This window comes from Chrysochloris asiatica, unplaced genomic scaffold, assembly GCF_000296735.1.
Source record: "Chrysochloris asiatica unplaced genomic scaffold, ChrAsi1.0 scaffold00041, whole genome shotgun sequence".
Classification (NCBI taxonomy): Eukaryota; Metazoa; Chordata; class Mammalia; order Afrosoricida; family Chrysochloridae; genus Chrysochloris; species Chrysochloris asiatica.
The window spans coordinates 9,129,695-9,156,570 of record NW_006408559.1 but is presented as its reverse complement, the minus strand read 5'-3'; the positions used below and the strand labels follow the sequence as shown (position 1 = coordinate 9,156,570).

Below are 26,876 nucleotides of genomic sequence, written 5' to 3'. Positions count from 1 at the left end.
CGACTGTCATTACAGCAGCTGAAGTTTCTGATGGAGGAGATTGAATGGTAAAGGCGGGAATGTGGTTAGGGATAGAAGTGCATAGGAAGAAGAAAAGAAACTAAATGTTAATGCCTTCTAAGAACCAGGCAGTGTTCTAGAAATGCTACATTCCTTATGTACTCACCAGATTTCTACAAGCTGATTATTAATATTCCCATTCTACAGATGAGCAGACCGGTTCAGTGAGTTAAAAAAACATTGTTAAGTGCCATCTAGTCAGTTCTGACACATAGCGACCCTATATAGTGTTTCTGAGGATCAGCTGGTGAGCTTGAACCTGCCTCCTCTCAGAGTCTGAGAAGATTATGAAATCATAGAGTTTGTGGGACATGTCTGTCCTAGCTGAGAGGAAGTAGAAACCCATGGCAAAATACAGAAGCTCTGATTCAGTACTGTTTCGTGGTCTGACACTGTGGAGGGTTTACATCAATCCCTGTAAGGGAATGTTCCAGACAGATGACGTTTACCCTGTCACGTGCCCACATTTTATGTTGCCTAATTTTGATGGGTATGGAGCTGTGCGTTAGTGGACTGGACTGCAAAGTTGGTTTGAACTGAAAGGTCGGCGATTCAAGCCCACCAGCCACTCCTTGGTAACCCTATATGGGTCAGAACTAACTCAACAGCACTTAACAACAACAATTTTGATTGAGGAGTCTTGGTGTGTCGCTCTCAGATACACATTGGACTTTTAACCACAAAGTCAACAGTCCAAACCCACCAGACATTCCTCAGAAACCTTATTGTTGTTGTTGTTATGTGCCGTGGAGTCGGTTCCAACTCATAGCGACCCTGTATAGGGTTTCTGAGTCTATAAATCTTTGCGGGAGAAGAAAGCCTCATCTTTCTCCCACGGAACAGTTGATAGTTTTGAACTGCTGACCCTGAGGTTAGCAGCCCAATTTGTAGCCACTGCACTACCAGAGCTCCTTCAGAAACCTTATACTGGGTCATTAAGAGTCGAAGCAGACTTGACAGCACTTAACAACAACAATTTTGGTAGAAGTCTTCCTAAACAGTTTTTAAACAAAAATGATTTATATACCTATTATATCCCTGGCCTTTTAAACAGAAGGTGGTTGTTAAGCGTCCTTGGGTCAGTTCCAACCCATAACAACCCTGCATAGGATTTCTGAGGATTGGCTGGTGAACTTGCAGTTCAAATGGCTTTGCAGTCAAATCAGTACCTTTTCCTCACTGTTATTAGGTGTCATTGAGTCAGTTCTGACTGATCGTGACCCTAAGCACAACAGAACAAAACACAATCCTGAGCCATCAGGAGGGACCAGTCCCTGGAGAAGAACATCATGCCTGGAAAAGTGGGGGGGGGTCAGCAAAAAAAGAGGGAGACCCCCAACAAGATGCACTGACACAGTGGCAGCAGCAGTGGGCTCAAGTTGCAATTGTGAGGATCGTGCAAGACTGAGCAGTGTTTCGTTGTATTGTGCATCCAGTCTATGTGGTCAGAACCGACTCAACAGCACTTAACAACAATTTGTTGTACTTCACTGCAAATGAATAGCCTGTCTACCTACTGTTTAATTGGATTCAACAGACCGTTTTGTGTTTTGCTTTTTGGTTGGGGTTTGGTTGGGGTTTGGTTTCGTTTTCTGCTGGTTTTGTTTGTTTGAGTGGCGCTGAGTAACCATCACCTTATGCTCTCCAGAAAGAAGAGGGTCCCACCCAAGGGCCCTGAGCTGGGTTTGTATTCCTTGCACGACACTGATATCGTGGAGACCCACGTAAGAGTCGTTACCTCCCTCTTCCTTTATAGAAAGAGAATTGGTAGTGTGTGTTTGTGTGCATGCTTAAAAGAGAAATCAACCTGAAACATGAATTTTCTTAAGGGAGATATTGGTCTGCAAATACTCTTAATATTTCGCAATCAAAAACCAGGGGGCAGGGGATGAAAACAGAGGGCAGAGAAGGGAAAATGAGATATTAGAAGAATCAAATCCTAAGTAACATGTTTAAATGATACAATGATGAAATCAGAGAGCTACGTCTTTGTATTTCACTACAGGCAGCTGACAGTCAACAGCATATCTTAGCCTTGTTGTTTTTGTTGTTAAGCACTAAGCGAGTCAGTTTTGACTCATAGTGACCCTATAGACGAGCATCTGGTGAACCTGAACCACCGACCTTGAGGTTGAAACAAACCTTACCATCCAAATTGACCTTGCAGTCCAGTGCATTAACGTGCAGTGCCACACCAGGACCTCAGACCAAGGACTGCCTGTGTGGGCATCTCTCCAGACATCTAGGCCCTTCCGCACAGGTCAAACCCACCAGCCGTTCCTCAGAATGGGTTTTTGTTTTCTTTACACTAAGCTGCAATTCATACGGAAGGCTTTGGTCTTCATCAGTAAGTATTTTAAGTTCTCTTCATTTTCAGCAAGCAAGGTTGCTGAAATCTGCATATCACAGGTGGTTAATGAGTCTTCTGCCAATCCTGATGCCATGTTCTTCTTCATAAAATTCAGCTTCTCAGATTGTTTGTTTCACATATAAATAAGTATAGTGAAAAGATACAACTAGGTGTACACCTTTCCTGATTTTAAACCATTCAGTATCCCCTTGTCTGTTCTATCTACAGGTTCCTCATGAGCACAATTAAGTGTTCTGGAATGCTTATTCTTCACAATGTTATCATGATCCACACATTCAAAAGCCTTTGCATAGTCAGTAAAACACAAGTAAATATCTCTCTGGCATTCTCCGCTTTCAGCCAAGATCCATCACTAGTTCCACATCATCTAAATTCAGCTTGAATTTTTGGCAGTTCCCTGTTGGTGTACTGTTGCAACCAATTTTTAATTATTTTCAGAAAAATTTTACTTGCATGTAATATTAATACTGTTCGATGATTTCCGCATTCTATTGAGTCACCTTTCTTCAGAATCGGCACAAATATGCATGACTTCCAATTGGTAGCTGTCTTCCAAATTTTTCAGCACAGAGGAGTGAATGCCTCCAGTGCCACATCAGTTTGCTGAAATATTTCTGTTTGTATCCCATCAGCTCTTGGAGCCTTGTTTTACCCCAATGCCTTAAATGCAGCTTGGACTTCTTCCTTCAGTCCCATTAGCTCTTGAGCTTATGCTACCTCCGGAAATGGTTGAACATCAGCCAAGTCTTTATGATACAGTGACTCTGTGTATTCCTCCGTCTTCTTTTGATGCTTTTTACATTGTTCAGTACTTTGCCCAGGCTTGAATTTTTTCATCAGTTCTTTCAGCTTGAGAAATGTTGAGTATATTCTTCTCTTTTGGTTTTCTAACTCCAGGACTTTGCACATTTCATCATAATACTTATCTTTGTCTTCTTGAACTGCCCTTTGAAATTTTCTGTTCATTTATTTTACTTCCTTATTTCTTCCAATCACTTTAGTTTCTCTACAATCAAGAGCAAGTTTCATAGTCTTCTGACATCCATTTTAGTTTTTTTTCTTTCTTTCTTGTCTTTTTAATTACCTTTTGCTTACTTCCTGTATAGTGTTCTTGATGTTGCTCCACAACTCTTTCGGTTTTCTTTCAGTCATTAGTGTCAAATGTATCAAATCTGTTCTTGAGATGGTCTCAAAATTCAGGGTCATATTTTGGCTCTCATAGAGCTGTTTTAATTGTCTTCATCTTCAGCCTGATCCTGCATATGAACAATTAATGGTCTGTTCCACAGTCTGCCCCAGCCTTGTTTTGGCTGATGATATGGAGTGTCTTCACTGTCCTTCCCATGTTGTTGTTGTTAAGTGCCATCGAGTCGGTACTGACTCATACAGACCCTATGCACAGCAAAACGAAACACTGCCTGATCCTGGGCCAGCCTTACTACTGTTGCCACGCTTGAGTCCATTGATGCTGCCACTTGGCCATTCCATCTTGTTGGGCATCTTCCTCTTTTTCTCTGACCCTCCATCTTACCAAACATGATCTCCTTCTTCAGCAGCTGGTCCCTCCTGACAATATGTCCAAAGTATGAGAGGCAAAGTTTGGCCATCTTGGCCTCCAAGGAGCACTCTGGCTACACTTCCAACACAGATCTATTGGCTCTTTTTGGCAGCCCATGGCACTTTCAATATTCTCCTCCAACACCATAACTCAAAAGCATCAATTCTTCTATGATCTTCCTTATTCACTGTCCAGCTTTCACAAGCATATGAGGTTATTGAAAAATACCATGGCTTGGGTCAGGCGCACCTTAGTCCTCAAGCTGACATCTTTGCTCTTCAACACTTTAAAAAGGCCTTGTGCAGCAGATTTGCCCAATGCAATACGTCGTCTGATCTCTTGACTGCTGCTTCCATGAACGTTGATAGTTGATCCAAGAAGAATGAAGTCCTTGACAACTTCAATCTTTTCTCCATTGATAAGAATGTTGTTTATTGGTCCAGTGGTGAGGATTTTTGTTTTCTTTACATTGAGATATAATCCATACCAAAGGCTCTTTGATCTTCATCAGTAAATGTTTAAGTCCTCTTCACTTTCAGCAAGCAAGGTTATATCATCTGCATATCACAGGTTGTTAATGAGTCTTCCTTCAATCCTGATGCCACGTTTTTCTTCATAGAACCCAGCTTCTCGGATTATTTGCTCAGCATACAAGCTGAATAAATATGGTAAAAGAATACAACCATAGATATACTCAGTTTTAACCCTGTGCATTCCATCTGGTGGACTCCATGGTGTAGACAACTTTTATGTTGCTTAAAAAAGGTATTTTCAATGAAGAAGTCATTGGTCTTACAAAATTCTATCATGCAATCTCCAGCGTCATTTCTATTGCAAAGACCAATTTTTCCAACTACTTACTGATCCTTCCTCTTTGTTTCCAGCCTTCCCATTCTGATCACCAGTAATTATCAAAGTTATCTTGATTGCATATTTGATCATTTTCAGACTGAAGAAATTGGTAGAGTTCTTCAGTTTCATCATCACTGGCTTTAGTGGTGAGTGTGCATATTTGAATAATAGTGCTATCGGCTTGTCTTCCTTGTAGGCGCATGACTATTATCCTATCACAGACAGCATGGTAGTTAAGTAATGACCCACCATTGTGTGATCTGATGTCATCAACCAATAGGAGGAGTAAGAGTGGAACTCCACACCTTCATCCCATCACAGTCCAGATCTGATGTCAGGAAAGTTTCCCAGGGGTGTGACCTGCACCTCTTTCTACCTTACAAGAGATAAAAGGAAGAAGAAGTGAGCAGAACAGGGGGACCTACGACCACCAAGAAAGAAAGGCCAGGAGTGGAGGGTGTTCTTTGGACCCAGGGTCCCCGCTCTGTGAAGTTCCTAGATCCAGGGAGAGACTGACGTCAAGACACCTGAGGATCTCCAAGGAATGCTGGACTTAGAGATGCCGAAAGGAGACAAGGACCTTTTACCAGAACCGACAGAGAGAACATCTTCCTTTAGAGCTGGCACTCTTCATTTGGACTTCTAGTTTCCTGGTGTGGTGCTGTGGGATCAGCACTAGACTGCAACTGCTAGCTGGTTCAAAACCACCAACTGCTCCCTGGAGATCCTGCACTGGGTTGCTATAAATTCGAACCAAGTTGAAGGCACTTACCAACAACAACAAAACTTCTAAACTGTGAGAGAAGAACTGTGCTTGTCAGAGCCCGCCACCTGTGGTATTTCTGTTAGAGCCGCACGAGAGAACTAAGAGAGGTCCAAGCTCTATGCTGCAGCCCAGGGCAGTGGGGGCAGGTGCTTCCAGCACAGAGGAGCCTAACTTGACAGGGACGCAGAGTCCACCTATAATCTACCTGATGTGGTCATTTAGCTTGGCTTCTAGGAGCAGCCCATTCAGAATCTCCCCTCACCCCCAGTGGGGTACCCTTGTGGAAGCTTCTCTTCATTTCACCTGGTTCTCAGTTTCCATGCTTACTGACATCCTGACACCCACCTCCAGGTGAGCTTCTTATCCAGAATTTGACACATAGGTTCATGAACTCAGCTGACTTTAGTACGTAATACCCAGGAGCTCAGAGGAAAAGTTCTGGGTTATACGCTCCTGAGCTCAAGTCCTGTAACTGTTGGCAAGTTTTTCTCAAGCCTTCAGAACTTTAGTTTCCTCCTCCGTATGGTGGAGAATAATAGATGCTTTGCAGAGGCTTAAGGGACAGAGTACATGAAAAGGACCTCCAACTGTGCCCGGCCAATGGAAACTGCTGGGAACTAATGACACCAAATCACTAAAACCTGTGAAAATGAGGTTGAAGAATTCTACAAACTTTTTCAGTCTCACACTGATCAAACATGCAATCAAGATACAGTGATAATTACTAGTGATTGGAATGCAAAGGTAGGGAACAAAGAGGAAGGATCAGTGTTAGAAAATATGACCTTATTGATACAAATGATGTTGAAGATCATGTGATAGAATTTTGCAAGACCAATGACTTACCCATTGTAAATACCTTTTTTGAACAACATGAAAGACAACTATACACATAGAACTCACCAGATGGAAATACACGTGAATCAAATTATGGGAATCATCTGTGGGAAAAGACGGTGGAGACACTCGATATCATCATCCAAAACAAGGCCAGGACCAACGTAGAACAGACCATCAATTTCTTGTATGCACACTCAGGCTGAAGCAGAAGAAAACTAAACCAAGTGTATGAGAGCCAAAATAGGACCTTGAGCATATCCCACCTGAATTTAAAGATCATCTCAAGAATAGATTTGATGCATTAGACACTACTGATCAATAACCAGAAAAGTTGTGGCGTGACATCAAGAACATCATACAGGAAGAAAGCAAAAGGTCGTTGAGAAGACAAGAAAGAAGGAAAAGACCAAAATGGATGTCAGAGAAGACTCTGAAACTTGCTCTTAAGCATAGAGAAACTAAAACAAATGGAAGAAATGAGGAAGTAAAAGAGTTGAAAAGAAAATTTCAAAGGGCAGCTTGAGAAGACAAAGTGAAGTATTATAAGGAAATGTGCAAAGACCTGGAGTCAGAAAACCAAAAGGGAAGACCACACTCAGCATTTCTTAAGCTAAAAGACTGAAGAAAAAGATCAAGCCTTTGCATGCAATATTGAAGGATTCTTTGGGTAAAATATTGGATGATGCAAAAAGCATCAAAAGAAGATGGGAGGAATACACAGACTCACTGTACCAAAAGGAAATGGTCTATGTTCAGCCATTTTAGGAGGCTACATAAGATGAAGAATCAATGGTACTGAAGGGAGACGTCCAAGCTGCACTGAAGGTATTGGCAAAAAATAAGGCTGCAGCAACTGAGCCAATATAAATTGAAATCCTTCAGCAGACTGATGCAGCACTGGAGGCGCTCACTCATCAATGGCACAAAATTTGGAAGACAGCTACCTGGCCAACCAATTGGAAGAGAACCATATTTGTGGCCATTCCAAGAGAAGTGACCAAACAGAATGAGGAAATCATCAAACAATACCACTAATATTTCATGCAAGTTAAATCTTTTTGAAGATAATTCAAAAACTATTACAACGTACATCAGTAGTAAACTTCCAGAAATTCAAGTTGAATTCAGAAGAGGATGTGGAACTACAGATATCATTGCTGATGTCAGATGGATCTTGGCTGAAAGCAGAGAATACCAGAAAGATGTTTACTTACACTTTGTTGACTATACAAAGGTTTTTGACTGCTGGATTATGACAAACTATGGATAACATTGTGGAGAATTAGTATTCTAGAACACTTAATTACACTCATAACAAAGAGCCAGTTATTGGAACAGAGCAAAGATATACTACATGGTTTAAAATTAGGTAAGGTGTGCACCAGGGTTGTATCCTTTCACCATACTTATTCAATCTGTATGCTGAGCAGATAATCTGAGAAGTTGGATTATATGAAGAAGAATATGGCATCGGGGTAGAAGGAAGACTCATTAGCAACCTGCATGGTATGTAGATGATACAGCCTTGTTTTCTCGAAGTGAAGAGGATTTAAAACACATACTGACGAAGATAAAAGACCACAGCCTTCAGTATGGATTGTACCTCAGTGTAAAAGAAAATGAAAATCCTCACAAATGGACCAATAAATAGCATCATGATTAAATGGAGAAAAGATTGAAATTGTCAGAGATTTCATTTTGCTTGGATCCATAAGTAACACTCATGGAAGCAGCATTAGGCCCAGCATTCATCTGTCAGTCTGTCATACTGCATGACGTGTGTGTTGTTGTAGGATATGCCACCTGTATTTTAAATACCAGCAGGGTACACCAATGGTGGACAGGTTTCAGCTGAACTTACACACTAAGGCAGACTAGGAAGAAGGAGACACGACCTAAATAAGAGTGCTGGAAGATGAGCCCCTCAGGTTGGAAGGCACTCAAGGTACAACTGGCAAAGAGCTACCTCCTCAAGGTAGAGTTAAACCCGATGATGAGACTAGAGTAAAGCTTTCAGGACCTGAATTTTCTGATAGGGCATAACTCAAAATGAGGAGAAACACCTATAATCATGCATTAAAAATCAGAATACAGAATGTGCACGTATGGACCTAGGAAAATTAGAAGTTGTCAAAAATGAAACATATAAAGATGAACACCTTAGGCATTAGTGAGCTGAAATGGACTGATGCTGGTCATTTTGAATCTCACAGTCATGTGGTTTACTATGCCAGGAATGACATATTCAAAAGTAATGGCATTGCATTCATCAACAACAAAAAAAAACATTTCAAGATCTGTCTTGAAGTATAATGCTGTCTGTGATAATACAATATTCATATGCCTACAAAGACGACCAGTCAACACCACTATTATTCAAATTTACAACCAACCACTAAAGCCAGTGATTATAAAATGATAGAATTCTACCAACTTCTTCAGTCTGAAATTGATCAAACATGCAATCAAAATGTGTTAATAATTACTGGTGATTGAAATGCAAAAGTTGGAAACAAGGAGGAAGGATCAGTTGTTGGAAAATATGGCCTTGGTGATAGAAAGGATGCTGGAGATCACTTGACAGAATTTACAAGTTCAATGACTTCTTCACTGCAAACACCTTTTTTAAGTCAACTATATACATAGAAAAATGAGGCGTTCTGCTCCTGTAAAGATTTACAGCCTCGGACACCCTGTACAGGGTCGCTATGGGTCGGAACCGACTCGACGGCACATAACAACAACAACATATACATAGACCTCACCAGATGAAATACACAGAAATCAATTGACTACATCTATGGAAAGAGATGGTGGAAAAACTCCATATCATCAGCCAAAGCCCAGCCTGGGGCCAACTGTGGAACAAATCATAATTACTCATATGCAAGTTCAATATGAAACTAAAGAAATTAAAACAACTCCACAACAGCCAAAATTTGACCTTGGATATATTTGGAGATCATCTCATGAATAGATTTGCTGCATTAGACACTAATAATCACTAACCAGAAGAGTTATGGGATGACATCAAGAACATCATAAGGAAGAAAGCCAAAGATCATTAAGAAGAAAGAAAGAAAAGAGCAAAACAGATGTCAGAAGAGACTCTGAAACTTGCTGAAAGATGCTAAAGCAACTGGAAGAAATGAAGGAGTAAAAGAGCTGTACAGAAGACTTCAAATGGCAGGCCAAGAAGACAAAATCGGATATTACAATGAAATGTGAAAAGACCTTGAGTTAGAAAACCAAAAAGGAAGAACACACTCAGCATTTCTCAAGCTGAAAGAACTGAAGGGAAAAATTCAAGTCTTGACTTGAAATATCGAAGGATTCTATGGAGGGACCAGTCATTGGAGAAGGATATCATGTTTGTTAAGGTGGAGGATCAGAGAAAAAGAGGAAGACCTCCAACTAGATGGATTGGCCAAGTGGCAGCATCGATGGACTCAAGTGTGGCAACAGTAGTGAGGTTGGTCCAGGATCGGGCAGTGTTTCATTCTGCTGTGCATAGGGTCTCTATGGGTTGGTACTGACTCGATAGCACCTAACAACAACAACAATGGGCAAAATATTGAAGGATGCAGAAAACATCAATAGAAAGATGGAAGGAATTCACAGAATCATTATACCAAAAAAAAATGGTGATGTTCAATCATATCAAGAGATAGCATATGATCAAGAGCCAATGATACTGAAGGAAGAAGTCCAAGGTGCACTGAAGGCATTGGCAAAGAACTAGGCCCCAGGAATTAATGGAATACAAATGGAAATCTTTCAATAAACTGAGGCAGCACTGGAGACATTCACTCATTTGTGTCAAGACATTTGGAAGACAGCTACCTGGACAACTGTTTAGAAGAGATCCATATCTCTGCTCTTTCCAAAGAGAGGTGACCCAATGGAATGTGGAAATCATTGGACAATATCATTAATGTCACATGCAAGTAAAATTCTGCTGAAGGTAATTCAAAGATGACTGCAACGGTGTATTGACAGGTAACTGCCAGGGATAATCCTCGGATTCAGAGGAGGATGCGGAGTGAGGACTATCACTGCTGACGTCAGGTGGATCTAGACTGAAAACAGAGAATACCAGAAGGATGCTTACCTGTGCTTTAGTGACTACACAAAGGCTTTTGACTGTCTGGATCATGACAATCTATGGACCACATTGTGGAGAATGAGCATTCCAGAACGCTTAATTGTGCTCACGAGGAACCTGTATACAGACCAAGAGGCAGTCATTCAAAAAGAACAAGGGGACACTGGATTGTTTAAAAGCAGGAAAGGCATGCACCAGGGTTGTATTCTTTCACCATACTTAGTCAATCCATATGCTAAACAAACAGTCTTAGAAACTGGATTACATGAAGAAGACCATGGCACCAGGATTGGAGGAGAGCCTGTGATATGCAGATGATACATTAACAGCCTGTGATATGCAGATGATACAACTTTGCTTGCTGAAAGTGAACAGGACTTAAAATACTTACTGATGAAGATCAAAGACCACAGTCTTCAGTATGGGTTGCACCTCAATGTACAGAAAACAGAAATCCTCACCACTAGACCAATCAATAAAATCCTGATACAAAAAAGATTGAACTTTTCAGAGACTTAATTTTCCTTGGATCCACTATCAACACTCATGGAAGCAGCAGTCAAGAAATCAAATGACGTATTGCATTATGCAAATCTGCTGCGCAAGACTTCTTTAAAGTGTTCAAGAGCAAAGAAGTCAATTTAAGGACTAAGATGCGCCTGACCCAAGTCGTGGTATTTTCAGTAGCCTCGTGTGCATGTGAAAGCTAGACAGTGAATAAGGACCATAGAAGAATTGATACATTTGAGTTCTAGTGTTATAGAAGAATATTAACAGTACCATGAACTATTGTTGTTGTTGTTGTTGTCAGGTGCCATCGAGTCGGAACTGACTCATAGCGACCCCATGCACAGCAGAACGAAACAATGTCCGATCTTGGGCCAACCTCACTACCGCCGCCACACTTGAGTCCATCAATGATGCCACCTGGCCAATCCATCTCGTTAGGGGTCTTCCTCTTTTTCTCTGACCCTCCACCTTACCCAGCATGAGTAAAGCCAGAATGCTTCTTAGAAGCCAAAATGGCAAAAGCTTTGCCTCTAAAACCTTGGATGCATTATCAAGATGGACCAGTCCCTGGAGAAAGACATCATGCTATGTAAAATGGAGAGTCGGTGATAACAAGGAAAACCCCCAACAAGATGGATTAGCACAGTGGCAGCAGTATTGTGAGGATGGCCCAGGGTCAGGCAGTGTTTTGTTCTATTGTGCAGAAGGTCACTAGGAGTCAGAACCGAGGCAGAACCTAACAACCACTAACAACATTGCAATAGGTACATCTACTGCACAAGACCTCTCTAAAGTGCTCATGAACAAAGATCTCATTTTGAAAACTAAGGTGCGCCTTACCCAAGCCACAGTATTTTCAGTTGCCTCATACTCACGTGAAAGTTGGACAGTGAATAGGGAACACTTTAGAAGAATCAGTGCATATTAATTATGGTTTGGAGAAGAAATATAAAAGTACCATGGGCTTCCAGAAGAATAAATAAATCTGTGTTGAAAGACAAGTGCAGCCAGAACATTCATTAAAAGTGAAGATAGGGAGACTTCGTCTCTTGTACTTTGGACATGTTTTCAGAAGGGACCAATCCCTGGAGAAAGACATCAAGCTTGGTCAAGTAGAGGGTCAACGGAAAAGACAAGTGTGAGGTTGGCACAGGAACGGGCAGTGTTTTTTTTTCTGTTGTGCGTAGGGTCACTGTGAGTCAGAACCAAGTGGACGGCATGTAGCATTGGAGACTGGGATAGGAATGGGGCTCCCGAAATGCTGGAAGTGGAACGGCTTCTGGACCACGCAGCTCTACTCTAGTCTCTGCCCTAGGTTTCTTGGGGGCAAAGTTTGCAAAGAGTTTTCTTTTTTGGAAAGCAACAGAACCTTTTCTGAAAACCAATTCTTTGTCATTAGTTGCGTCAAGCTGGCCTCAACTCATGGCAACTCCACTTAGAACAAAGCACCGTTGTCACCATCATTGGGGTACACAAGTTCATGGTTGCGGACACTTGTATTGTGAGTGACTTCCAAACTAGGAGGCTCATCTTCCAGCACTGTATCCTCTGGTCACCCATAGGGTTTCCACTGGCTACATTTTGCAAGTAAGCTAACAGGCTGAGTTAGTTTGGAAGCTCCACTCTGGATGATTTTACTGGTATTTAACATACCAATCACATAGCTACGAACATCACAGTAACACACGACTCACCACAGTATCACTAATGGACAGACAGTTGGTGACACCAAATCTTTGAAGACTCAGAATAGAAACCAGACAGAGGGAATGTCCTAGAAGATGTGGGAAGGAGGGCTCTCCCCTCCTTGTGCCTCTCAGCCACCTCTCCCCCACTACAGCCACTGAGGTTTTCTCAGGGAGTGAGTGTGTTTTGAATGGAAATCAGGGGTTAGGAAACCTGAGAGCCAGATACAGCTGGACTTGGCTCTCCAGCATGCATACAGGCTGAATTGGGGTCCTCTGATGCGACTCAGTGTGGGCAAGCATGCTGACAGGAGGAAACTGCAACAGCGTAAAAGACAGAAAAGCTACAAAATGCAGCCGAGGAGACTCCGAACAGACTGAAGACAGACGAACCAGGGAGAGTGGCCCACACGTGGACAAGCCGCTGGGGTCCAGCGCCCAGTGCTCTGTTAACAAGGACAGAAGGAGTGGGGCACATTTTTAAAAGCTGTTCAAATAAATCTAGAAGAAGCCTGGACCGCTGATGTTCCCTAGGGGTTTCTGAAGAGCCGAGGCTTTTATTGTATAAGAAAAATCAATGGGCCAGAATGCTTCACAAACACTATGAGAGAAGGGGATTTTCATTTATAAACGTCAACAAGAAACTCTGGGGTTTGGCTTGTTGCCCAGGCACATTCTGCTAATGGCCCCACACCAGGCCGGCCTCCACCGGAGCCAATGGGCTGATTGCCTTAGTCCTTTCATCGTCACAACCACCTTAAAGGTGGAGACTCACAAAAGGTCAGAGACATTGAATAACTTACTCAAAGCCCTCTCTTCACTCACTGCCTCTTTCCTGACCACAGACTTCATCCTGAGCCTCAGGCAACATCACTTCCATAGGGGCCGGGAGGGCCCACCAAACACACTGCCCCGTGGAATGGTCACAAAGCCAGTGTCCCTCAGAGGCTGAGCACGGGCTGCATCTCCCGTCCAGCCTGAGTCCCTTGGACCCTCTTCAGGACTGTGGCTGTGTACAAAAACAAGAAGCGTGGGCATGTTTGGTTGAAGGCCCCGTCCGTAGTCCATGCTGGTTGGGAGGGGGCAACCAAGAAAACTCCCCTACACTCAAAGCAGATGACCGGCTGGGCGCCGTGTTGCCTGGTATGAAAAGCACAGGTTGGGGTCAGATGGACCTGAATGGATATCCTGACTCCATACCCTTTGCTCCATGACCTTGAAATGTTGACCTCCCCCTCTCAGAGTCTCCTTTTCTCATCTGTAAAGGAAGACGCTGCCATACCTGCCTCATGGGGTTGTCTGTCCTGGAGATCCAGTGTGCATGTGAGAAAACGGGCTGTGTACCCAAAGAAGGCAGCCCCACTGACCCCCCCAAAGATCCTCGAGACCAACTGAGATCCATTGAGACCTACAGTGGCAGGTGCCAAAAAGATGGAATACGAAACGTAGTAGCACCTCCAGAAAGCGTCATCATGGCCAGGGGACACCACCCAGAGCCACCTCGTCTCGTATCTTCTGTGGGGTCTCCCTCCTCCGTTCACCAGTTGATGTCCGTTCTGACTCATGCCGATTCCATGAGTGTGGGAGTAGAACTGTGTTCCCTCGGGTTTCCAGTAGCTGATGTTTTGGAAAAGAGTTGTTAGGTCTTCCTTCCGGGACACCTGTAGGTGGCGTTACACCTCCAACCTTTCTGTTGTTGTTGTTGTTAAGTGCCGTCGAGTCGGTTCCGACCCATAGTGACCCTGTACAGGGTTTCCGAGGGTGTAAATCTTTACGGGAGTAGAAAGCCTCATCTTTCTCCTGCGGAGCGGCAGGTAGTTTGGAACCGCTGACCTTAAGGTTCGCAGCGGGATTCGTAACCACTACGCTACCAGAGCTGTAATATTCAATCCCCCTCAGCCTCTGTAAAAATCAAACAAAACTTCCACTGCCATCAAGTCGATTCCAACTCATGGAAACCCCTTTATAGAGCTGCTGAGACTGTAAGCCTTTCCAAGAAGTTTTTCTCTTCTGTTGCATCACTGGTGGGTTTGAACTGCTGACCTTACAGCACCACCAAAAACCAAACTTACTGGTTCTGCCAAGAGCTGCCTCCTAGAGCCTGAACGGGGGAAGCGCAGGGAGGAAGGGCCTAGTCTCTCAGCTGGGCTACAGCCTCCTCAGCTGCAGTGCCTCCCCCACCCACCAGGGGGCAGCATCCTAACCCGGGGGCTGGCTCTGAAGCCTTCCCAATGTCCCCAAGAAGGTCTTAGAGAGGATCGGTCCAAGGCAGGGGTCTTCTCTGTCCTCAGGGGATTAGGGATGTTGCCAGCTGAAGGATGGGTTTGGGGACTAGTAGTAAATTAACCGGAAGCACAGGGCTTTCACTTTCTGGAATGTGTCCCAGAGGAGGTAGGAGCCATCTTCCACAGACCTAGTCCACTGACACAAAAAAAACACCATGGGACAAAAGTTGAAGAGGGAAATGGAACCTTGCTTTTGGCTTTTATGTTACCAAAGAGTCTCAAAATCAAATAATACTGAAAAGCTTACAATGAAAAGTAACAGTCTCCTCTCCACCCTCCCCACACCACTGCCTCCACAGCCCCATTCCCCAGAGTCAGTAACTTCACTTGGTCAGCTGCTGCTTCTGGCACTGAGCTTCATGTGATTTTCTTCTATTCGATCTTGGTCATAACCTCAGACGTGATGCACTGACTTCCTACGGAAGCAGATGAGAATTTGCCTCCTTCCAGTACAGGGTGAAAGGGCTGTATCCCAACATAGTATATTATCCTTGTTGTGAATTCAGTCATCAAAGTTTAACATCAGCATGATTACACAAATATCTTTGCTTATATTTACATTTCTGCCGAGAGCCTGTCCTGGCATATTTATTTCAGGGTTTTTCCGAAGGCGGGTGCAGCGTCGGCGATAAGGATTACACGGAGTCATGGGTCATGATAAATTCAAAATCTTCTTATTACATGCTTTATTATTATTATTTCTATGGCTACTCTAATACTCTACTTCTCTCATTCTTTACTGTCCTGCTCATTCTTTACTCCCCTGCTCTCCTGCTCATCTCTTCTGCTTCCTTTCTCCACTCCCCTGCTCCTGCTTTCCTTCTCTCCTCTCCTGCTCCCCTCCTGCTCATCTCTTCTGCTTCCTTTCTCCCCTCCCTTGCTCCTTCTCTACATTACTCCCTCTATCCTCCCTCCATTCTTGTCTCGTTCTATTTTCCTCTGCTTACTCTTACCTTTACTTCTTGCCTCTGCTTCTTCTTCCACCCATTCTTCTACTTCCTATCTTCCCTTCTTCCCTTCTCTTCCTTCTTCCCTTCTTCTACACCCCTTTATTGTATCTTACAACCCCCTTATATACCATTACAAAAAACATTGCTGTCATAGTAATCAATGACATCAAGGTACAATCTATCTTGGGGCACATTCCTCATGGTTTACAATTCTTAAATTTACAACAGGGATGAGAAGTTACAGCAAAGACATTATCTCAAGGCATAGGAGACATTCAGGCGCCTTGAAACCTTTTAGTTAAACATTTGTTCATACATAAATCTATTCTTTCCTCTAAGAAGCAAGTTAACCTTCACATATTTCTTAACCTTTGTCTGTTAAATCATGTTAATTTTAGTTGTTAGGTGCAATTAACTCTCCATTAACTTCTTCCATACTCTATCTGTTTATAGCCTACAAAAACATCACTTATCAGGGAAACTGAGGTTATGAAAAACAACTTCTCTAATTTACTGATCATTAATTTAAGAAAGTCTAAGTCAGACTTTTTATTTAGTATCTGTATATACCCATAGCCTTTATCTAATTGTTTTTAGAAATTCTTGTACCCACAGCCCTTATTTATGGCTATTCACGTTTAGGATTCTTTATTGCCTTAAACTAAGGCTACAAGGAAGAATGTTTACAATCACTAAACCTAAGCTGGCAGTAATTCAATTGACAAATCCTGTCTCCTAGCAGTCTTAAGAACATTGTTAATATAAGTATTAAAACTACCTATGATTACAAGTAGAATAAAATGTAGCTAATGTGTGGCTTCTAACTTTTAATGAGAATATACTAAAGTGTAGGAGAGTCTAAGATCTAAAGTAAAAAAGGAAACTAATAAAATCATGAATAAATCAGAGAATGATTCAACAAGAGAAAAATTTAACTAGGGGTCTGCGCATAAAAAATAATAAAACAACTCTTTGTGGCTCTGCCATCCAAAGAGAAAAAGAAAGAAAGAAAGAAAAAGAAAAGAAAAGAAAGTATTTCATTGTTGCTTTGCAAAGACAATGAATTCTTCATGCACAGGTTTCCCCATGTCTCATTTATTTATATTAATTCCTCGATTAATATGTCTCAATTTATTTATTTTTATTTCCTTAAGTAATTATGGCCCTGGCCACATTTCCTTTCCAGATCAACTTTTTTTTTTTCCCCCTCCAATTAAAAAATGTTCTTGTTTTCTCTCTTTAAGAGGGCTTTCCAATTAAACGTTAAACTTTTCTACATAATTTCTTCTCACTTTCTGTCTTGGTTTCTCTGGATGGGAACAATTCTTATGTGTGTGACAAATGTTTATTGAGCATCTATATTTGCGTTTTACCCTGTTAAGTGCTTAGAGTTATGTTGTTATTGTTAGGTGTCAACTCATAAAGATCCTTTGTATAACGGAAGGAAATATTGCCTGGACCTGGTCCATCCCATTGTTTTAACCATTGTGTTGATCCATCTCGTTGAGGGGCCTCCTCTTTTTCGGTGAACCTCTACCTTACCAAGCACGATATCCTTCACAAGGACTGGTCCCTCCTGATCACATGTCCAAAGTACATGAGATGAAATCTCACAATCCTCATGTCTAAGGAACATTCTGGCGGTACTTCTTCCAAGATAAATTTGTTCGTTCATGGCAATCCATGGTATTATTCATATTCTTCGTCATCACCACTGTTCAAATGCAGTCTTCAGTCTCCTTATTCATTATCCAGCTTTGACACACACGTGAAGCAATTGAGGAGTCATTGAAAATGCATGAGACATGCCTTTGCCTTGTATTGTTGTTGTTGTTGTTAAGTGCCATTGAATCAGTTCCGACTCATAGTGACCCTGTATAGGGTCTCCAAGAGTGGCTGGTGAATTTGAACCACCAACCTTGAGGTTGAAACCGACCTGATGGTCCAGCACCACACCAAGACTCCTTTACTGTTGTTGTTGTTAAGTGCCGTCGAGTCAGTTCCGACCCATAGCAACCTTGTACAGGGTTTCCGAGGCTGTAAATCTTTACGGGAGCAGAACACCTCATCTTTCTTCTGCGGAACAGCTGGTAGCAGGCAAAAATTTGGTTGAGAGACAAGAGAGGTACACATAAAAATATAAATATATAGCAATCCAAGCATTTTTCTGAGTACCTTGTGGAGTACAAAAGTAAGGGTACCCCCAAGGGAATGAGCTGGAACTCAGAAGGCCTAAGTCACAGAAAGACTTTCTGGAAGGCACCAGACTTTGAAATCGGATCAGAATGTGCAGACAGAGAGGAGAGGGGAATGTTCCACGGAAGCTCATCACTAGAAGACGTGGTCTGTGGTCGCCAAACAGGCCTGTGTTTCAAATTCCTCATCATTAAGAAATGTTGATAATGGCATTCTGGTTATGTAAGAGAAAATCCCCTACTCTAGAAATGCGCACTAAAGTATCTAAGTACAAAGGCTGTGACGTATATAACTGACTCTGAAATGATTCAGAAGGATTCGTCCTGGCAGATGCTCAGTCTCAAGAAACGTCATCTCCCTGATCCCTGTCACCCAACGTGTCTGGTTGAGGGGGTGCCCATGCCCTCTCCCAGGCCGGGGCGTGGCTGACACTGAACTGGGCTCCGCAGGTGGCGGCCGAGTACTTCAAGAACACGACGCTGCTGCTGGTGGGCGTCATCTGCGTCGCGGCTGCTGTGGAGAAGTGGAACCTACACAAACGCATTGCTCTGCGCATGGTCATCATGGCCGGGGCCAAACCGGGCATGTAAGTTGCATCGGAGGCGCCATCCCTCTGGCTCCCTTGGGTCATGGGAATAGTGGTCTCCACCCCCAACTTCCAGAGGGACGTGAGAATGGTGGGCCTCCATCCCCAGCTTCCAGTGGGGCGGGGTGGCATTCCATCCCCCAGTTTCTAGTGAGCCATGGATGGTGGGCCTCCATCCTCCCACCTTCCAAGGGGCCACAAGAATGGTGGCCCTCCCTTCCTGGTTTCCAGTGGCACATCCTGGGTTTCCAACAGGCTTTTAGCAGGGAATGATGGCCCTCCGTCTTTGACTTCCAGTGGGTCACAGGATGGTGGTCCTCCATTCTCCTGATGTTAGTGGACCAGGGGGTGGTGCCCGCCCCCCATACACTGTGCTTCCTGCACATCATGGGACGGTGGTTCTTGAGTCCCCTGTGGAACATGTATGTTAGGCTATCTCCTACTAAAATGGGTGGAATGGTACCAGGGCTGGGGGGAGGGGCAGGGGGGCTCCATCTGCCCTGCAAGTGAGAGACACTCACTGGGTGGATGGTGTGCTCTGTGGCCTTGGAATGGATCTACTAGACAAAGCTGGAAAAATGGGAGCATGCTTACTTATAGATGCTACTGGAGAGTCTCAAAGAATCACAAAGCATTTTATAGCCATTTGATGTCACCTCGGATATGGCAAAGATAAACCAGGTGACAGGTCATGGTTTGGGGGACACTTGAGAGAACCAAGTGATGGTCAAAGGAAGGAGCTAGAAACAGAGCCATGTGAACCCAAAGGTCGAGTGAGGCAGGCCCACTACTAGCCTATAGAAGGGCCGCTCGCTCAGTGTCCCGGCCTGCCTGGCCCTCGTCCCCAGGCTGCTGCTGTGTTTCATGTGCTGCACTACGTTGCTGTCCATGTGGCTGTCCAACACCTCCACCACCGCCATGGTGATGCCCATCGTGGAGGCCGTGCTGCAGGAGCTGGTGGGCACCGAGGACGAGCAGCTCGTGGCGGCCAACGCCAACACCGAGGAGACTGAGCCCATCAGTACTGTTGCTTTCTGCTTCCCACCCTCCTCCAGGCCCTCCTGCCCACAAGCCCTCACTTGTGCCTCCCTCTCTTCTTCCCTGTCATCTCTTTCCCGTACCAGCCCTGTAGCCCACAGCCCCCTGGGATGCCCCCTCCATCCTAGCTCTTCCAACCTCCCTCATTTCCCAGCAACCATCACTGTCCGAGGGTTACAACAACACCCTCGGGCCTGTCCGCGTCCACCTTTGGAGTGGAGTGGAGGGGAGTGTTTTCCCATTTGTCACTCATGTTTCCCATTCACCCCCAGCCCCAAGCCCCAGAACTCCTCTCTGACTCAGTGTCACCTACCCCACTTCCCTTTGCTGCTGTAGGTCTGGGTGCAAACAACAGCCAACCTTCTCTGGAACTCATCTTTGTCAATGAAGAGTGAGTATAACTGTCCCACTCCCAGACACAGTCTCTAGGGGTCCATTGGGACGTCAGGAAAGATGGTACCCAAGCCCTTCAATGGCTCATTTAGATGGATGGTCCAAGCTCTCCATCAAGCCACCCATCACCCCCTTCATTTACTCCCTACACAAACCATTGATCAAGAACTACTCAATGGAGAGTTCTGAAACATCATGAGACATTTTCTAGCTAGAGCTTAGATAGAGTCTTACAAGAGATGGTCTTGTTAGTTACCACAAAGAACAATTGGGTGACAACTTGGAGGCCAACTAGTGAGGGGATCATGAAATGCTGGAAAACAGCAGCTAGGAAAGGAGAACTACAGACCCAGCTATCCATGTGAGACAGAGCCATGATCTGCTCATGTCTTACCGAGAATCTATATCAAAATAGGCTTTTCAAGGTATTCTGTGCCGAATACTACACAGTTAAAAGGTGGATTTTTAATAGAACTCAGTTTTGCCCTGTTATTAAAATAGAGACTCACGTTGATTGGAAGCAATGTGACTGATCTCAGTGTAGGGCTGACAGGAAATAGCTTTCTTGTTCATCACCACTGCCTTCAATCAAAGCACGTTTGGGTCCTCTCAGGTGTTATAATAATCGGGCTTTCAGATATTCAACAGCCTATTCAGAAATTTAGTCTCTCATCCATTCCACCTCCTCACCCCCACCCCTGCCCCAGCCCAGGCTTACAGGATCAGAGAGGAGGGAAATGAGTGGGAAAGAGGAGACTCATCTTTCCCTTCCCTCCATCTCTCTCAGCTACTCCTTCCCCTCTCACTCTCGGCTTCGGACTTCTCCAGGGTTAGGGAAGAGACTCAGGGTACAGAAAAACCAAAGGGATAAAAAGTTACATCTGGGGTTTGGTGCCCCTGAGTCACACACTTCAGGGTCCCTTCACCTCTGGGGCTCCTACCTCCAAGGTTCTTTGAAGGACTTCTCTGATTGATGCTCTCTGGAATGACCCTATGCTCAGTTGGTTCATCCCTCACAACTCTTTGTGCTGGGGGAAGCTCTGTCTCTGAGGCAGGGCCCTCAGAGAGATGGCTGCTCTGATTTCCATGAGCCCTCACTCCTACATTGGCTTCTCAGTCTCTGCTTCCACAAACTCCAAAGCAAGTAGCTTGAGTTCCCCCTGGAGCACACTTACTACCCTTCACGCTGATAGGTGCTGGATGTTATTGTTATGAGGATGTTGTTTGAGGGTGGCTGTCTTCCCATGCTATCTGAGGGGCTTGGGGTGAAGAGAGGGGAAACATCACAGCTGTCTTCTCCTTCCAGGCTAAAAACTTCCTGAAGATCCCTTACCTCTGAGCACCACTAACTTCTCATGCTTCCCTGATAAACCCTGGGGGGACAGAAGGAGGGAGGAGAAAGCTGAAGACTATAGGACTTCAAGCCTAACCCCTCCCATTTGCCTTCAGAAAGTGTGAGCTCTTCACCCCCACACTCCTCTGGACTAAGACAAACAGGAGATATTCGTTGGACATTTATTGTTAGTCAGTAATGATGGTAGTTGAATTCTCTTCTTCCCCACCCCGACTCAAGGCAAATGTTGGGGACCAACAGGTGTGAGGAGAAGTTACCTGTCACTCCATGAGATGCATCAAAAACTCTTTCCTGTTTCTCTTTCTCACTTGCCTTTCACCTTGTACAGTTGTTGGGACCCCCATCCTCTTGTCTCCTGAGAGAAGCACTTCCCACTCTTGTTTCTTTGAGAAGGCAGTTGGACCCAGGCCCTTGTTTCACCCGCTACCCCTCCTGAGCCCCTGAATCTGCCTCCTCCCTTCCTGTAAATGGAGGCCTCAGTAGGCCTCATGAGTTGTGAGGATGAAGGCCCACATTTGGTGCCCAACATCCTGTCCTATAAACTGCTAGTGTCACGCTAGAGAGTCCTACCTTGGCCCCCCATCTTTCCCACGTCCCCAGAAAAGTGCTGCAGAGTTGGGTTCACATGTGGGGGGATTTGTGAAAGCTGACTCTCATGAAGCCACCCTCCCATCGTCTCCTTCTCTTCTCCTTCAGCACTTCCACGGCCGACTTCACGTCTCTGATGCAGAACAAGGTAGGGCTCAGGTTTTGTCTGGGCTTCGGGTGGGATCACTTGAAAGTCCCTCTAGGTCACTCAAGGATGGAGATCCTGGCAGCGGGGTCTCAAGCTCAGGCACCCCCACGGACCTCAGAACAGAGAAACCCCTAGTTCAGAGCCTACACTATGAGGGGCACCAAGTTCTTCAGTGACCAGGGTGTCCCCAGCCCGTCTGAGGGCCAGACGAAAGTTCTTTCCTGGGACCTCACCACTCAGATCTCCAGATGGACAAGAGCTGGAGATCCATCCCTGAGATTCTCTCAGTGGAGAGTCCACTGGACAAAATCACCTGCAAAATTCACCAGCACATTGCTGCTTTCTCTCCCTCTACCCTGAAGCTGGTTTTCTTTAAAAGAGGCAAAACAGCCAATATTCCTCAGACTATGGCCCCTGTTCATTGTGGTGATTTTTTCCCTTTCAGTTTCTTTGGTAAAGAGTTCATCCTAAGTTACTGACGTCCCAAACAGTTAGGCTGGCCCAGAAGGAGATTTTCCAGGTTTTTAAACTGCTTTCAAATGGGATGCCTGACACTAACTGCTAGGAAGCTTGTGGAAGTGGTAGTAGGCAGGTGGGGCTCCCCAGTGCCCAGTCCCCCAGGTCTGGCCTCTGATCCCCACAGCACTGAGGCAAAGGGTGCTCCTGGGGCTCTTAGTGGCACATCTCCGGGCCCCAGGCCTACCACAGCCTCTTTCTGGACTTTGTCTCCACAGAACCTAAACGGTGTACCCGCCATCACCAACTCCATCCAAACAGCAAACCCCCGGGGCAAGAAGCGGCGCTCGTCCAGGGTAATAGAACTGCATGTTGGGCCCCGTCTCCTGCCTGAGAGGCCTTCAGCTTCCCAAGAACCTGCTGTTGAAGTGGGGAGGGTGTCAGGCCGGGCTGGGGAAGCTGTATCTGGACCCACTTTGTCCACACCTGAGTACACATCCAGCTGAACATGCCCTGGGAATGGAACTCTGTGTCAGCATGTCACTTTGACCTGCTGAGCCCTGTTTCCTCAGCTGTAGGAGCCAAGGGGTGGTCTAGACCAGAGTGCCAGACTGTCTCTCAAAGGTGCTTCAGGGATACTGCAAATAGTTTACTTGCGTATCCTGAGACTGTAGGAAAACAGTTGTAATTGTTGGTGCCATTGAGTCAGTTCCAACTCAAAAGAACGAAGCACTGCCGGGTCTGTTTGAATGCACTGTCGCAGCCACTTGTGGCACTTCATCGTATTGAGGGTCTTCCTCTTTTTTGCTGATGGTCATTTGATGTCCTTCTCCGAGGACTGGTCCCTTCTAATAAGACAATTGAAACCAAAAAACCCAGGCCCACTGCCTTCAAGTCCGTTCCCACTCCAAGTGAACCTATGTAGTGTTTCCCAAGACTGTAAGTCTTTTTGGAAGCAGACAACTTCATCTAACTCCCATGGAGCGCTGGTGAGTTTGATCCACCAACCTTTCAGTTAGCAGTTTGCTGCTTACCCCACAGCACCACCATGGCTCCTTAGATGAGGCAACCACTTCTATGTAAATAAGGATTTTCCATGTACTGTGGAACTGGAATCCTGGTGTGTGCTGTAGGGAAAGTACTGGCCTGCTAACAGAAAGTTTGGCAGTTCAAATCCACAAGCTGCTCCTTGGAAACCCTATGCAGGGTTGCTACAAGTCGGAACTGACTCTACAGCACTTAGCAACAATGCTGTAGGACTCTGTGGGTGAGGCAGAAAGTTAACGTGCTCAACGGCTAACCACGAGGTTGGAACTTCAAGCTTACCCAGTGTGCCATGGAAGAAAGACTTGGTGATCCTTCAGAAAAGCCAGTCATTGAGAGCCCTGTGAAGCAGAGCAGTTCTACCTGGAACACATGGGACCGACCACCAGGAGTCAGAATTGGCTCCATGGCAACTGGTTTGGTACCACTGAAGCCAGAAACACAGGCATGAATTGGATGTCGGGGCTGGTAGAAGATTGCAACTGTCACTTGTAATCTCTTGCTTTCAAATGTTTGTGTTCATCCCCACCACCTCAGTGAATTAATATCTGTCACCATTTGGTTGTCCCCATTTATTAAGAACTTCCTATGTACCACATCCACCACTCATCTGTCAGTTGGTCGTACTGTGATGACTTCTGTGTTGCTGCGATTCTGGAAGCTATGCCACGGGTATTTTAAATATCAGCAGGGTTACCCATGGCGGGCAGGTTTCAGATGAGCTTCCAGATGAAGACAGACTAGGAAGAAGGAGAGACAGACTACTTCCGAATATTTAGTCACTGAAAACTTTATGAATAGCAGTGGAACACTGTCAGATGCAGTGCCGGAAGATGAACCCCTCAGGTTGGAAGACACTCAAAATGCGACTGGGGAAAAGCTGCCTCCTCAAAGTAGAGTTGACCGTAATGACGTGAATGGAGTAAAGCTCTCGGGACCTTCATTTGCTGATGGGCACAACTCAAAATGAAGACAAACAGCTGTAAACATCCATTAATAATCAGAACACAAATGAAGTATGAATCTAGGAAAATTGGAAATTGTCAAAAATGAAATGAAACTTCAAGAGATTGATAGCTTAGGCATTAGGGAGCGGGAATGGACTGGAAGGGGCCATTTTGAATCTGACAACCACCTGGTTTACTATGCTGAGAATGACAAACTGAAAAGGAATGGTGTTGCTTTCATCATCAAAAAGAACATATCAAGATCTGTCATAAAATACAATGCTATCTATGATAGGATAGTATCCATATGCCTACAAGGAAGAACAGTTAATATCAGCATTATTCCAATTTACCAACCACTAAAGCCAGTGATGATGAAATTGAAGAATTCTACCGACTTCTTCAGTCTGCAATTGATCCAACATGTAACCAAGATGTATTGGTAATTACTGGCGATTGGAATGCAAAGGTTGGAAACAGAGGAAGGATCCATGGTTGGAAAATATGGCCTTGGCGAAAGAAACATTGCTAGAGATCGCATGATAGAATTTTGCAAGACCAATGACCTGTTCATTGCAAATACCTTTTTTAAACAACATAAAACACGACTATACACATGGACCTCACCAGATGGAATACACAGCAATCAAATTGACAGCATCTGTAGAAAGAGACAGTGGAAAAGCTCCAAATCATCAGCCAAAACAAGGCCAGGGGCAGACTATGGAACAGACCATCAATTTCTCACATGCAAATTCAGGCTGAAGCTGAAGAAAATGAAAACAAGTCCACAAGAGGCAAAAATTCAAGAGACCTTGAATATATCCCACTGGAATTTAGAGATTATCTGAAGAACAAATGTGATGCATTAGGTACTAAAGACTGAAGACCAGATGAGTTGTGGGATGACATCAAGAACATCATACAGGAAGAAAGCAAAAGGTCATTGAGAAGACAAAAGAGAAGGAAAGACCAAAATGGATGTCCGAAGAGACTCTGAAATTTGCTTTCCAATATAGAGTTGTTGTTGTTGTTAAGTGCCATCGAGTCGGTTCCAACCCATAGCGACCCTGTACAGGGTTTCTGAGGGTATAAATCCTTTTTTACTTTCTACGGAAGTAGAAAGCCTCATCTTTCTCCCACGGAGCGGCTGGTAGTTTCGAACCGCTGACCTTAAGGTTCGCAGCCTGATTCGTAACCACTATGCTACTAGAGCTCCTTTCCAATATAGAGATGCTAAGGCAAATGGAAGAAATGAGGAGGTACAAGAGCTGAAGAGAAGATTCCAAAGATCAGCTCAAGAAGACAAAGTCAAATATTATAAAGAAATTTGCAAAGACTTAGAGTTAGAAAATTAAAAGGGAAGAACACGCTCAGTATTTCTCAAGCTGAGAGAACTGAAAATAAAAACTTAAGCCTCAACTTGAAGTATTGAAAGATTCCCTGGGCAAATTATTGAATGTTGCAGAAAGCATCAAAAGAAGATGGAAGAAAGACACAGAGTCACTGTACCAAAAAGTAATGGTCGATGTTCAGCCATTTCAAGAGGAAGCATATCATCAAGAGCCAGTGATCCTGAAGGAGGAAGGCCAAGGTGCACTGAAGGCATTGGCAAAGAACGAGGCATCCGGAATTGATGGAATACAAATTGAAATCTTTCAACAAACTGATGCGGCACTGGAGGCGCTCACTCATCTATGCCAAGGAATTTGGAAGACAACTACCTGGCCAACTGACTGGAAGAGATGCGTATTTGTGCCCATTCCAAAGAGAGGTGACCCAACAGAATGTGGAAATCACTGGACAATATCATTGGTATCACATGAGAGTAATGGTTTACTAAAGGTAATACAAAAACGGCTGCAAACATGCATGAACAGAAAAGTTTCAGAGGTTCAAGCCGGTTTCAGAAGAGGATGTGGAGTGAGGGATATCATTGCTGACATCAGGTAGATCTTGGCTGAAAGCAAAGAATACCAGGAATATGTTTACCTGTGCTTTATTGACTGCACAAAGGCTTTTGATTGTGTGGATCATGACAACCTATGGACAACATTGTGAAGTATGAGTATTCCGGAACACTTAATTTTTGCTCATGAGGAACTTGTACATAGACCAAGAGGCAGTTGTTCAAACAGAATGTT

At 44.3% G+C, this 26,876-nt stretch overlaps 1 protein-coding gene across 1 annotated transcript in view; it reads left to right on the top strand.

Moving 5' to 3' along the window:
• Positions 1 to 26,876, top strand: part of SLC13A4 (solute carrier family 13 (sodium/sulfate symporter), member 4) — a 51,341-nt gene that overhangs the window by 6,066 nt on the left and 18,399 nt on the right. The window contains exons 3-7 of the mRNA XM_006861158.1: positions 18,628 to 18,764; positions 19,613 to 19,785; positions 20,139 to 20,193; positions 22,246 to 22,285; positions 23,020 to 23,097. Of these exons, the coding sequence (XP_006861220.1) occupies positions 18,628 to 18,764; positions 19,613 to 19,785; positions 20,139 to 20,193; positions 22,246 to 22,285; positions 23,020 to 23,097 (483 nt within the window). The remainder of the gene's footprint in view (positions 1 to 18,627; positions 18,765 to 19,612; positions 19,786 to 20,138; positions 20,194 to 22,245; positions 22,286 to 23,019; positions 23,098 to 26,876) is intronic.